General features: G+C 55.2%; 1 protein-coding gene across 2 annotated transcripts in view; it reads right to left on the minus strand.

Moving 5' to 3' along the window:
* Nucleotides 1-885: 885 nt before the first annotated feature.
* OLFM2 (olfactomedin 2) overlaps nucleotides 886-14,188 on the minus strand; it is a 28,899-nt gene continuing 15,596 nt past the window's right edge. The window contains exons 2-6 of one of the 2 annotated variants that reach the window (XM_029053405.1): nucleotides 10,180-10,329; nucleotides 3,395-3,550; nucleotides 2,769-2,988; nucleotides 2,338-2,444; nucleotides 886-2,107 (exon numbers count right to left, since the gene is read on the minus strand). In XM_029053405.1, coding sequence (XP_028909238.1) covers nucleotides 1,385-2,107; nucleotides 2,338-2,444; nucleotides 2,769-2,988; nucleotides 3,395-3,550; nucleotides 10,180-10,329 — 1,356 coding nt within the window. In that variant the 3' untranslated portion in view covers nucleotides 886-1,384. Of the gene's footprint in view, nucleotides 2,108-2,337; nucleotides 2,445-2,768; nucleotides 2,989-3,394; nucleotides 3,551-7,617; nucleotides 7,685-10,179; nucleotides 10,330-14,188 lie in introns of those variants that run through there. The other variant, XM_029053406.1, reaches the window with a different exon arrangement.

Here is a 14,188-nt window from a genome sequence, read left to right on the forward strand (position 1 = left end):
CACCCATTGAAGGGGAGGATGGCAGTTTCGACACAAAGGAGAGCACGTCTTCTCCCAGCGGGTTGGAGGTCAGCAAGCGGACCCCCTCACGGGAAGCCGTGCAGCCAGAAATAGTGGCGAGAGGAATTTGGAGGGATGTACGGACAAGCAGCCCAGGCTGGGTCACTGGAAGGAAAATTAGGAATACAAAGGCTGCGGCAGGTTGGGGTTGCCCCGACCTTCCTCTTCTTCTTCTCTATGGTATTTGTTAAGCACTTACTATGTGCCAGCCGCTTGTACTAAGTGCTGGGGTAGATACAAGCTGATCAGTTTGGACAGAGTCCAGGTCCCACATGGGCCTCGCAGTTTTAATCTCCATTTTACAGATGAGGGAACTGAGGCACAGAGAAATTAGTGACTTGCCCAAGATCACACATCCCGAACCGTGAGGCTGGATGGCCAGTCCCGGAGAGCTGCCATCAATCACAAGGTTGTTCCAAGTGTCCTGGTGTCACAGATTCCTAGACCAGACCGACCATGGGATTCTCACCCAGGGGAACTTGGCTACTGGCCTTTTGACCGCTGACCATCCCACGCAGGAGCCTGCAGTGTGAATTCGGTTCTATCCCAAACGTGGAAATCTCCCTCTGCCCCTGCACTGACTCCAGTGCCCCAGAGGAAGGAAATCTTCAGCTCTCGGACCAGCTCGCTGCCCCAGGCATTGAAATTCCCCCAATCCTTCCCCCTGCCCGGCCTCGGCCTAAGTGTGTGGGAGAGGCGGGAGGGGGATTTCAGGGTCCTGCCGCCCCCTCGGCCGGAATCGAAAGCCTGGGGGCCTGGGGGCCGGGGTTGTTTTTTGGGGGCTTCCCTACAGGCAGAGGCGCAACAGGAAACCCGACCACAAACTGCCACCGACGACGTCCAAGGCTCTGGTTTATTTGGCCGATGCAGAACGAAACAAACAAATAAATAACTGAACCAGGATACCGGAAGGAGAACAGGGAAACGGACGAGATCCATGCACTCAGCCCGAAAGAGGGGAGGGAGGGCAGTGGCTGACTGTTCCCCGGATAGGGCTAGTCGCAGCAAAGCCGGGCAACTAAGAGACAGGGACAGAGGCCGAGGGAGACACAGAGAGACAATCAGATTTAGAGACCGAGAAATACGGAGGCCGAGGGAGACGGATCGATGGAGAAACGGACCCAGAGGAAGAGACAGAGAGGGAGAGAGAGCTAGGCTGTCAGATACAGTCACAGAGATAGAGGGAAAGACAGAGTGAGAGACAGAAGCCGAGAGAGACAGCCAGCGAGACAGAGGGATTCAGCAAGCAGTTGGCAGACAACAATCCTCTCCGTGCCCGGTCTGTGCCCCCACCTCCCATCCCCCCGTCTCTCCAGTTCCCAGGCTAGAGTCCTCCGGCAGACGCATCGGCGAAGGAGTCCACGGCCCCCCCTCCGCCGCCGCCGCCTCCGACCACGTGGAAGAGCGTCACGTTGTACAGCACCTGGTGCCCGTTGTTCCACCCGTACAGGGCCCGGTCTCGGGGGTTATAGTCCAGCATAGACAGGTGGGCGTAGCGGTTCTGCAACGGGACGTCCGTGTACTCGTAGCGGGCTGCGGCCGTGGCATAGGCGAAGGAGACCTTGGCCCCGGCCAGGTGAGAGCTGGTGACGTACAGGACCCCACAGATCATGAAGGCCTCCCCCGCGCTCCGCTTCGGGTAGCCCGTGTCCCAGGAGCGCAGCACGGCCAGGGTCTCCGGGTCCAGTCGGCTGACCACCAGATTCCCTGCGTCCCGGGTGCTGGTGTGGACGGCCCACAGGCCCCCCTCATCCACCATGAGGTCCAGGTCCGAGAACCCCCCCCAGGAGTAGGGGAAGGTGTTGTTGTAGCCGGCTCCGGGGAGACTGCGCTGAACCAGCACCGCCCGCGAGCCGAAGTGGTACTTGACCACCGCGTTGCTCTGGTGTCGGTTGTAGAACAGCGACCCGTTGAAGACCACGTGGCCCGTGCCCGACCACGGCTGCGGGAGCAGGTGCTGGACGAAGTGTTGGCCGCGGGCGAAATCGCCGAGGGATCGGAACTCCAGGACCCGCCGGCCCTTGTAGTAGCCGTCCATGTACCAGACCTGGGGGCCGGGGCCGGGGGGTGGGGGATGGAGGGTCGGGGGAGGCAGGAAAGAGACAATGAGAAAGAGAAAGACAGAGAGACAGGGTTGAGCATGGCCGGAGGGTAGGAGGGGCTAAAAATGGGATCTGGGTGGTGAGAGAGTGGTGGGACGGGACAGGGGAAGGGGGAGGTGGGAGGGAGGGAGATGTGGAAAGGAGAAGAAAATGGGGAGGGGAAGGCAACGCTCACCCGGCTATCCGTGCTGGGAGTCATCGTGTCGGTCATCCAGGAGCCGAAGCGGGAGCCCATGGCCCGGACGGTGATGGGGTTACTGACCCCGGTGAGTTTCCCGCAGCCTGGGGAAGGGCGTAGAGACGTGGATGCGGAGAGAGAGAGACCCGCACGGGGACAGAGAGACACAGAGAGATGGGAGAAAGGCTTGATAAGACACGGAGGGCCTCACGGGTGGGTGGGAGGGAGAGGGAGGAATGCCCCCTCCCCAAATGGGTTGGGCAGAGGCGGGGCTCAGAGTGTGAGGACGGTGCTCGGGACTGGTGTGGAGTAGGAGGGGGTCCTCCGGGGCAAAGTGGAATTGGCGGGGGTGCGGGGGAGTGAAAGGGTCCTGAGGCTGGGGCGAGGAGAGGGTCTGGGCATGTGTGGCGGGAGGGGTCTGCACGTACCCAGCCTCTGCACACAGGCGCGGAGCTGCGCCTCCAGCCCCAAGACCCGCTGTTGCAGCTCCGCATGGTCGTAGGCGCCGAGCTCTTCCTGGATGGCTGCCAGACCGACGGAGAGGCTCCGCACTGCCGCTTTGAGCTGCCCCACCGTCCGCGTGTCCGACCGGTACTGCTCCAGCACCGGACTCAGAGGCTGCAGCTCCGCCATCCGCTCCTGCAGCTCCTACCGGACCCCGGCCAGGGTAGGCCCCGGCCCATTCAGGTCAGGGAGAGAGTGTGGGGGGGGGGTGGAAAGGAGCCAGGATCAGAGTAAGGGCAGTGGCGGGAACGGGGGCAGGGACCGAGATCAAGGGCAGAGAGTAGGGGCAGGCGACAGGGATGGAAACGGTCTGGGATAGAGGCGGAGTGAGGATGGGGCAGGAGCAGTGTCCAGGGGCAGAGTAGGGGCAGAGCAGGAGTCGGGGCAGAGCCAGAGTCGGGCAAGGACCAGAGCAGTGTGGCTGGGGACCGAAACAAGGCCTAGGACGGGGGCAGAGTAGGGGCGAAGACAGGAACAGCGAGGAAGGGACACGGGCAGGGCTGGAAGTCCGGAGGATCAGGAGAGTCACAGAGGTCGCAGAGACCGTTACCTGGAAACTCCTGGTGTTGAGGCTGCGCTGACCATCGCTGGCCCCCTTCAGCCTGGAGTCCAGCCCCCTCATGAGGGTCTCCGTGTTGCGCACGTACTGCAGATCCCGGTAGGTCCGCAGCTCTAGCACCTCCATCGACTGAGAGATGTTCTGGACCTGGGGCCGCAGGGTTGGGGGTAGGGTAGACGGAGGGATCAGAGGGGTATAGGGTATTCGGCGGGGAAGGGGAAGATGATGGGGGAGCCACTGCTTTCTGGGCACCCCCTCCCCTTCCTGGTTTCAGAGAGACATGGCTCAGCATGGGAGAAGAGAGAGACAGAGACAGAGAAGTGCAGCATCTTCTTTCGAAGAAGTCCTGAAGCCCCAAATGAGTCAAATCACTGACTTTTTGGTGCCCCCCCTGGCAGGGGGAAGGGAGGGGGATGGGTATGGGACAGGTGCCCCCCCGGTTAACCAGTGGGGCAACTGAGGCAGGAGTTGGGGAGAGGGGAAGAAAGAGAGAAAGAGATCACAGGAGCGGGACTCTGGATCGGAACCATTTTCCCTCAGGACAGGGAGAAGCCCCAAATCCCGGGGGTGATTAGTAAATGTTTCCTTTGACAGCCTGGATTCAATCGGCAGCTGGCCGGTGCCGTAATTCTGAGCCAGACAGGGTCAGGGGCAATTAATCCACTGGGCGGGAATCTCTTAACCCCTCCCCGCCAGCTCTTGCCGGAGGGAGGGTCACTGGGGGTGAAGTCTGTGACAGAATTGGTGAGGAATAAGGAAAGGTGAAGGAGGGAGATTGTTGGCTCCTGCTCTGTCCTCACCCCCTAATCCACTACCGGGCCCCTAGAGAGTAACAACATCCCAAGTGCATCTGCTCTGTCTCCTGTAGAGTTGCTTCATCTCCAAGCCCACTGCCCTGTCCTCTGGCAAGAGTAGACTTGTCTCCAAGCCCACTGTTTTGTCCTCTGGAGAGTAGCTTCGTCTCCCAGTCCACCACTCTGTCCTCCATAAAGAGTTCTCACACCCAAGGCCGTGGCATCAACCCCGAGTCCACTGCTCTGTCCTCTGTGGACGGTATATATGGTTGTCCTTCCAACTCCAAGAAGACGCCACTGTCGATGAAATTCGCCTATAGCTGCATGTGTGACTAAAGGTCAAGGTGGGCCCCACAATACCTACCACACCATGCACACACACAGACTGCCCTTTGTGGTGCTGTCGTGTTTGTTGTTTGCTGCACCTGGCGCTGCTTTCGCTTTTGCCCTTTTGTCATGCCAATCTCTTGAAGCTTCTGCTCAGAGAGCTGCTCCTTTCTTGATTGCAGGGTGTCACGCTTGTCTGTCCACTGCAGCTGTCTCCCAATTTTCACCTGAGATGCAGCCTTGACTGAGGTTTCGTTTTACTGTGCCCTTCAAATGCTGCTTCTTGACACCGTTGCTTTCGGTGGCCCAGTTTCGGCTATCCGAGTGTCCTGGTGTCGTCTGATCTCCTCACGGGTCCTATTCAGCCCGGCCGTGCTGAGTCGAGCAGAGCTTCAGTGCTGGGAAACTGACTTCATTCCAGGACTCGGTTGTTCGTGAACCAGACTCGCCACTCGATGTTCAGTATGGGCCGCAAGTGATGATCCAACTGCTCAAGGTGTCAGACGTGGAGTCTTGGGGCGACAGGGTTGGGGGGGCCAGGTCTTTGCAGCTGTCGAAACGGGGTTGGACAGTCTCCCAGAGGATGGACTGGTCTTCTTGACTCAATTTTCTACTTCCTCGTCTGTCGTTGCATCATCGGCCAGCCTCGGTGACGGCATTCTGCGATGCCATTCGGTTCTGTGTTGCCAGTGAAGATCTTTGGTTGCGTATAGTGTTCCGCTGGTGAAGGCTGAATCGTTGCTTCGGTTTCCTTCTGGCTTGTCATCGGTCCAAAATGCGAAGCGGTTTACAATCATATACGTGTCTCCTTTGGGGCGTGCCTTTAGGACTCAGTCATCTGGGTTCAGCAATCCTTGAATAGCTACCTCAAGGATCGGGGAGGGCGGGTTGAATCGGAAGAGTTTCCCAGAAGGGCGGAAGAGCATTCTAACGCCTGCTTCCAGGTCTCGTGTTGCATCCTTCAGCCCGCCTGGTTGCATAGACTAGATTGAACAGGCCTGGGTTTTCTAAACATCCCTGCTTTCTCTCTGGGTAATGGATCACCTCAGGCATCCCCAAATCCGACCTGACCCTCCATGCCATTGTGAAGCAGTTCCAGAATCCTAATGTGCTTCTCAGGGCAGCAGATTTTACTAAGCACTTTCCACAGCCTGGACCTGCTGATGGTATCAAGAGCTTTGGTATGCTCTACCGAAACAGCGTAGCGGCCGTGGTGCTGTTCCCTGAACTTTTCCTTTAGCCGTCACCCAGCAAAGACCAAATCCGCTGTGCCACGCTGGGATCTGAAGCCACACCGAGGTTCTGGGAGTGTGTGGCCCAACGATATTCTTTAATAACCGGCTCAGAAGGAGGACTCTGGCTAAGTTCTTTCCGGCAGTCGAGTCTAGTGACATCCCTGGATAGTTGCTGCAGGTGGATCTCTGACCTTTCCTCTCGAAGATAGTGAAGGAGGTGGCAACTCTGAGAGCCTAGGGCATCTCCTCAGTGAGGAAAAGCTTGTGTGAGGGTTTTAGCAGTGCGTCCTTTCCACACTTAGAGATCTCAAAGGGTTCGCTATCAGCTCCGGGTGATATGCCACATGCCACGGCTCGGACGGCTCCGGAGACCTTCCTCAACGGACGGAAGTCGTTGCACATTGGGAGGTTTCTCTGCTGTGCAGGGCTTCACCTTCAGTAGCGAAGGGTGGGTTGAGGAGATCATCGAGGGTTGTCGTCATCCTCTCTATGGGTTTCCCTCCTGGCCTTAGAACATCTACAGGGGGCTGGAAGTTTTGGCTTGGAGGCGGTCGATCTCTTCTGTTTTGGCATCCCACCCCTTATCGTGCACGTTCCAAAACCTGACTCGCACATGGCCAAGCTGGTCTCTGTGGGCCGCGATTTTGTCCGAAGAATGAGGTGCTGCCCTTGTCTTGCTGCCAGTAGTCGTTTTCGCTCTGAGTCATTTGCTCCGACCTGATCTGTCTCGCCAGCTGCCCGGTAGACCGTATCATGGAGAAGTCTCCATTGACTCATTCATGCGGGGGGTTGGGGGTCTCCGTTCCAATGAAGCTGCTGTAACGTTGCTGCAGTGTCTCCAACCTCCAGGAGCTGAAGATATCATGGTCCTGGTGGTTTGAAGGCCCCTTTGCAACACAGTGGGCTGTAGAGTCAACGTAAGCTTGGAATGTATCAGATCCCTCTTACTCCACCCCCTCCGCTGCACTCTGATAAAGTCGGTGTGAGGCCGCTGTTCAGATCACGGGCGCTTCCCGAATGTCTTTCTTTTCATTTGGCAGGCTAAAGGGGGTGTTGATCATCACGTTCACTGAGACAAGTAGGCCATATGCTGTTTGGTTTGCCAATCCCCTGTGGTCTGATGACTTTCTTCCATGCTTGGACATTGCTGCCAACTCAAGCTTTTAAAATCTCCCATTACAATCAGTTGGTCAGGTGCTGGTACTCCTGTGATGCGTCCTTCCGAATCTTCGGAGAAGAAGGTCCCGTTCCTCACTGCGGTTTGTCATTGCTGGGCGGTTGGGGGCGGGGCAGAGAGAAAGTGGAGGGCGCGGGGGAGGGAAACCTACGCACCGATGATGGTGACCGAGCGCCTTTGTTTCAGGGGCAGGCGTAAGCATCATCAGACAGTCACTTATACCTCTGGGCAGGTCTGGGAGGCCTGATATTAGTGATCGTCTGATTGCAAATCCAACCCCCGCTTGCCTCTCCGGCACCCGTCTCTGCGAGCTGGGCTTCGTCCAGGAGCCTGGTCTCGTGTCCTTCCCCTAGCGTCGTCCATCGTCACCTAGTGTCCTGACGTTCTCCGACGAGGCGGCCCTTTTCTTCGTATCACTTCCGTTTCCTGGTTTGGCACTGCCAGGGTGCAGCTCACCAGTTGCAGCCTCCTGGTGATCTCAGCTTGGTTTGGGTGAGGCAGGCGATGTGTCGGGCACCTTTTCTTGTCCCCTTTCCCCATTCGGGGTGAGGGGTGCTCTCCTATATAGGGGTGCTCAGACATCCAGCCGGCTGTCAGACAACCGCCTACTTGTGTCGGACTTTGTTTTTGGTTTTTTTAAGGGCGAGGTAGGGGGTAGTCTATCATCGGCAGGACACGCACCTGAGTTGTTTTTCCAGTGACGGTGCTGGGTTATGCTGAGCCATTCGCACCCTCTTGTCCAGGAACCCTGTAACCAACAGCACGCATTGTGAGACGGTCGGTTAGGGCACGGGTGCAGAGTCTGTGGTCTCTGGTGTCCGTACACCACCGTTGGAGGGGACGCGTCCGCCGTTCGAACCACCGGGGACTTCCCTAGGCAACCAGGAAGCGGTCTGTGGCCGTGGAACAGAATCTCTATTCCTGTGCGCCCTCTCAACAGCAGAGCCTGCTGTAGAGCCTTATCGTGTTTGCACACCGTGGTCGAGTGAGGCGCACTTAATTCCGCTGTCCAAAGGATTGACGATCAGAAGGGGTTCGATAAGGAAGTGTCAGTTATCGGTAAGGAAGGAGTGGAAAAGAAAAAAGTAAAATATGTGGCGCCTGCACATGCGTGAGCACACGCAGAACTCCACGCTCAACTCCGGGTTAGCCAGGAGGCTAAGGGCAGGGGAACCACACTTCCCCAGAGACTCCCCCCAATCTCCTGGGCCAAGCCGGAGAGGAGGGCCACGGAGGTTGCGGAAAAACCGCAAACATAAAGACAGAGACGGCTCACCTTGCTTGCTGCCCTTGGGCTGTCTGGGTCGAAAGAGGGTTTCCATTCTCTCTGTAGCCAGACCCACCCTTCGATCCCACGTTTCTCTCCCGGGGTGAGAACTCCTCGACAAACGCGGAGTAAATAAAGAGACAACTGCACGCTCAACTCCGTGTTAGCCAGGAGGCAAAAAGTAGGGAAGCCAGGCCGGAAGCCCATTTCCCCCTTTCCCGGACTAAGCCAGTGGAAGGACGCTTGGGACCGGGACTGGGTCTGACCCGATGAACTCGTAGCTACCCGAGCGCTTAGTACAGTGCTTGGCCCACAGTAAGCACTTAATGAATACCGTTTTTCTCACTGTTAATAAATACCACGTGGAGGTTGAAAAAAACATCAACTAAACAAACACAGAGATAACTTACCTTGCTTGCTCTCCTCCTGGTGCCTGGATCTGAGACTGGTTCCAAAGTGGGCTTCTGGTCCCTATGTACCCAGAGCCAGCCCACTACCCCACATCCCCGTCCTTATCCAGCAATCATATTTTATTGAGCCCTTACTGTGTGCCGAGCACTTCACTACGCACTAAGCACTTGAGAGAATACAATAGAATTAGTAGACTCGGTCCTTCCCCTCAAGAAGCTTACAATCCAGTGGGGAAGACAGACACTAAAATTAAAATTCCAGATAGGAGGAAGCACTTAAGTCTAAAGATCTATACCTAAGTGCTTCGGGGGGGTGTGAGTAGAGTACATTTCCAGAATCTGCTCCTTCCTCTCTAACCAAATGGCCAGGTCACTGGTCCAGGCACCGGTCATCTCCCAGCTGCATCAGCCACCTTACTGATCTTCCTGCCCCAAATCTCTCCCCTCTCTACTCCATACCCTACTGCCCGGATTATTTTCAGAGTAGAGTTTTGGACCTCTCGAGCCTGGAGGGGCCGGCGGGACGGCCACAGAGAAATGTCCCGGAGGCAGAGGGAGTTGTGAGATTGCAGAGAAGGAGCCGAGTCAGTGCTAACGAGGAAGATTTGGGAGTCATCCGGGTAGAGGAGGAAGTTGAAACCCTGGTGAGAACTCATTGGCAAGCCCAGCGTGAACATCTAGATGAGTGCACGCTCTAACTCCACTTAGCCAGGAGGCTGCGGGCAGGGAAAACTATGCTTCCCCAGCGGCCCTCTTCCCCACCCATCCCCTGCTTCTCCTGGGCCAAGTCGATCGAAGCACGTGGAGGTTGAAGGAAAAATAGACATAGAGTCATGGAGTTAGCCTGCTCGCTGAACCCCTGCTGCCTGAATCTGCTCTGCCTTCTGTAGAGTAACCACCCTGCCCCCCAGCCCGCACCCGGCCCCACCAAGCCCACTGAGGAACGGGCATGACATAGTGGACAGAGCCTGGGCTAGGGAGAGAGAAGGTCATGGGTTCTAATCCCGGCTCTGCCACTTGTCTGCTCTCTGACCTTGGGCAGGTCACTTCACTTCTCTCTGCCTCAGTTACCTCATCTGTAAAATGGAGATCGAGACCGTGAGCCCCACGCGGGACAGGGACTGTGTCCAACTGATTCACTTGCATCCACCCCAGTGCCTAGTACAGTGCCGGGCACATAGTAAGCACCTAACAAATACCATTCCTGTGGCCCCTGCTCGGACCTCTGTGAAGGAGCCTCGTCCCTCAGCAACACACGCCCCAAGCCATCGCCTTTCTCTCAGAGGTTGGGCCAGGGTCATCTTTAGGACAGTCTGGGGGAGACACGGCCAGACACCCAGGACCTGGGTTCTACTCCCCGATCTGCCACTTGTCGGTTGTGTGACCTCGGGCAGGTCATTTCACTTCTCTGTGCCTCAGTTACCTCATCTGTAAAATGGGGATGAAGACTGTGGGACATGGACTGTGTCCAACCTGATTAGCTTGTATCTACCCCAGCACTTAGTACAGGATCAGCGCTCAACGAATACCACATTCAAATCTACCACACCGCTGCCCGGTTCCTACCTTTTCCATGAGTTCGCGGAGCTGGCGGCTGCGCAGATCTCGGGAACACGTGCTCTGTGCCGGGATGACCGCCGTGCAGATGCATTTGCCATCGGGGGCCTGAGCAGAGGTGTAGAGCTGCCAGCCCTCCTCTGGACTCTGGAACAGGGTCTGAGGGCAGGAGAGAAAAGGCCCAAAAGAGAAGTTTAGGTACCAGCAGAGAGAGTCATCCTGCTCCCAGGTCTCCACCTCCCAAATCCTCAGTCCCAGCTCTCATCCAGCCCGGGCTTGAGCACCGCCAGCCCTTCTGGACTGAGTCTCACAGGCCCACCTCTGCCCCTGTTTCTGCCCCGGATAACTTAAACAGACCAATCCCTGATGGCTGAGGTGGCCGATGGGATGGAGTGGCCATGAAGGTGGAGGGAATTAATCAGCTGATGAGAGGCAGCGTGGCCTATTGGGCCTGGGGGTCAGAAGGACCTGGGTTCTAATCTTGTCTCCCCCACTCGTCTGCTGTGTGACCTTGGGCAAGTCACTTCACTTCTCTGGACCTCAGTTACCTCATCTGTAAAATGGGGACTGAGACTGTGAGCCCCAGGTGGGACAGGGACTGTGGCCAACCTGATTTGCTTGAATCCACCCCAGCACTTAGTACAGTGCTTGGCGCATAGTAGGCGCTTAACAATTACCACAGTTATTATTATCTGCTGCGTCAGTCAGGTAATCGTAATTATTGAGCACTTAACTGGCTGCAGAGTATTGTGCTAAGCTCTTGGGAGAGTACAATATAGCAATATAATAGACACATTCCCTGGCCATGACGAGCTTACAGTCTATGCTGTGTGACCTCAGGCAAGTCACGTCACTTCTCTGTGCTTCAGTGACCTCATCGGTAAAATGGGGATGAAGACTGTGGGAGCTGGACTGCGCCCAACCTGTTTAGACTGTGAGCCCGTTGTTGGGCAGGGATTGTCTCTATCTGTTGCCGAATTGTACATTCCAAGCGCTTAGTACAGTGCTCTGCACATAGTAAGCGCTCAATAAATACAATTGAATGAACGAATGAATGAGCTTGTATCCACCCCGGCACTTAGGAAAGAGAAGCAGCGTGGCTCAGTGGAAAGAGCACGGGCTTTGGAGTCAGAGGTCATGGGTTCGAATCCCGGCTCTGCCACTTGTCAGCTGCGTGACTGTGGGCAAGTCACTTAACTTCTCTGTGCCTCAGTTACCTCATCTGTAAAATGGGGATTAAGACTGTGAGCCCCACGTGGGACAACCTGATTCCCCTGTGTCTACCCCTGCGCTTAGAACAGTGCTCTGCACATAGTAAGCGCTTAACAAATACCAACATTATTATTAGTAGTAAGCACTAAACAGATACCAGTTTTTAAAAATGATCAGAATGGCTTTTCAGCATGGCTTTGGAGGTGGGGAGGGACATGGTCTGGTAGATTTGAGGGGGGAAGGGAGTTTCGGGCAGGGGGAAGAACATCTGCAATAGGTCAGAGACGGGAGAGTCATGAGCGAGGTACGGCTAAAGGTTGGCCTGGGAGGAGTAAAGAGTGCCAACTGGGGTGCAGTGGGAGGAGAGAATAAATAGATCAGAAGGAGTCATTTCCCCAACAGCTCAAAGCCCCTGGTGCCACATCAGCTGAAGAGGATAGCAAGTGTCAACTAAAACTGTATCTGTATGTGGTCCCGGGGCCCAGAGGCCAGACTACTTGACAGTCCGCTCATACAAGCCCATCCAACACAGAACAATTCCATCTCTGGGTCAATATCAGGGTCCATCGGGATATCAGGATCAGCTTGGAGGAACTATGGGATGGTGGCCCTCCAGGATGTCCCCCCTCATGCTTAGGGACGGACCATCCGACGCCTCTGCCTTCCAATCAATCATTCAATGGTATTTATTGAGCACTTGCTATGTGCAGAGCACTGTACTAAGTGCTTGGGAGAGTACAATACAGCAGAATAAGCAGACACGTTCCCTGCCCAAAACGAACTTACAGTCTAGAGGACTTTCCTTCTAGTAACTCAGCTTGGACCAGTGATTTGTCCAAACAGTCGACCATGACTTGGTGGTCTCTTCTCTGAGCTGTAACTGGTAGTTTGGAATCGTGACTGGCAGCTCAGAGTCGAGACTGATATGCCATAAGACCATAAGACCTTGAGCAAAATCACCCTAGATCATGGCCTAGTGGGCAGATCACGGGGCTGGGAGTCAGAAGGACCTGGGTTCTAATCCCAGCTCCGCCAACTCTCTGCTGTGTGACCTTGAGCGAGTCCCTTCACTTCTCTGTGCCTCAGTTCCCTTGTCAGTAAAATGGGGATTAAGCTTGTGAGCCCTTTGTGGGACATGGACTGTGTCCATCCTGATTAGCTTGTATAGCCCAGTGGCTGACACATAGTAAGCGCTTAACAAATGCCATTTAAAAAAAAAAAAATCGGTCCACCCAGTGATGTGGACTCGATCTCCGGGAAGGGGTACCGAGATGCCTAGAGGAATTGGACGACGGTGGCATTCCTGGACGCCCGCTCTCTCGGCTAAGGGCGGACCACCTAACGCCTCTAATTTATCCTTCCGGTGATCCATCAGGAATAACCCTGTTAACTCCCCATCGGACCCGCAAATTAGTAAATTCGGCTCCTCATGGGCCCCGCGGGGAGATCAGCCCAGGTCCCTGAAGGCTGACGGCTCTGGAAAAGGAAAACGTTTTCATTCCGAAACTTAGCATTCTTGTAGCTCTCAAGAGCTCCGTGAAGGTCAGCTGTACTGAAGCGGTTCGGCCCTTGGAATAATTTTTGTTTTATTTGTTTATTGGCATCTTTCCCCGAGACAGTATCGACTCAACCCGAATCTCCATAATGCCTTCAGGATTAGAAGAGTCTGCAGCATAAACAGGGTGGTTCTGTGGTCTCCGGCTCCTCCCCCAGGACCGCAAAACACCGCCACCTCTGAGTCCCTAACGGCCCCCGAGGACCTTCTTCCTGGCCATGTCACAGCCCATCAGGACCCACAATGCTCACGGGTTCTCAGATGTACTCCTGGTGTCCATCTGTTTATTTCTTGTTTATTTATTCATTCACTTAATTGCTTGTTTTGCTTCTATCATCTGGATCTATGCTCTGACTCTTTTTACCTTTGGGATGTTGGGCAATCTGCGTTTGCTTGTCTTCCCCCTTAGTGCTTAGGCTGCTCGTGAGCAGAGATCGGGTCATTTATTTGTCATGCACTTCCCAAGTACCTACTATACTATTCTGAGCACAGTAGATGCCCAGGTCAGTGTCATCTGCCTCCTGGGTGCATCCCGTGGGAGGCAGCGTGGCCTAGTGGATAGAGCACGGGCCGGGGAGCCACAAGGACCTGGGTTCTAATCCCGAGTGTGCCACTTATCTGTTGTGTGACCGTGGGCAAATCATTTCACTTCTCTGTGCTCAGTTGCCTCATCTGTATAATGGGGATTCAGACTGTGAACCCCACAGGAGACAGGGACTGTGTCCAACCTGATTACCTTGTACCTACTCCAGTGCTTAGTGCAGCATGGCTCAATGGAAAGAGCCCGGGTTTGGGAGTCAGAGGTCATGGGTTCAAATCCCGCCTCTGCCGCTTGTCAGCTGTGTGACTGTGGGCAAGTCACTTAACTTCTCTGTGCCTCAGTTACCTCATCTGTAAAATGGGGATTAAGACTGTGAGCCTCATGTGGGACAACCTGATTACCCTGTATCTACCCCAGCGCTTAGAACAGTGTTCTGCACATAGTAAGCGCTTAACAAATACCAACATTATTATTATTATTACATTGCCTGGCACCTAGTAAGTGCTTAGCAAATACCAAAAAAAAAAAGCTATGTACTGAGGTGGGCCTTGTGCTGTTATGTGTCTATTTAGTTGCCATTGTTTTTACGAGATGGTCTTCCCTTTGACTCTATTGCCATTGTTCTCGTCTGTCCGTCTCCCCCCGATTAGACTGTAAGCCCGTCAAACGGCAGGGACTGTCTCTATCTGTTGCCGACTTGTTCATTCCAA

Source organism: Ornithorhynchus anatinus, chromosome X2 (assembly GCF_004115215.2).
Source record: "Ornithorhynchus anatinus isolate Pmale09 chromosome X2, mOrnAna1.pri.v4, whole genome shotgun sequence".
NCBI classification, from domain to species: Eukaryota; Metazoa; Chordata; class Mammalia; order Monotremata; family Ornithorhynchidae; genus Ornithorhynchus; species Ornithorhynchus anatinus.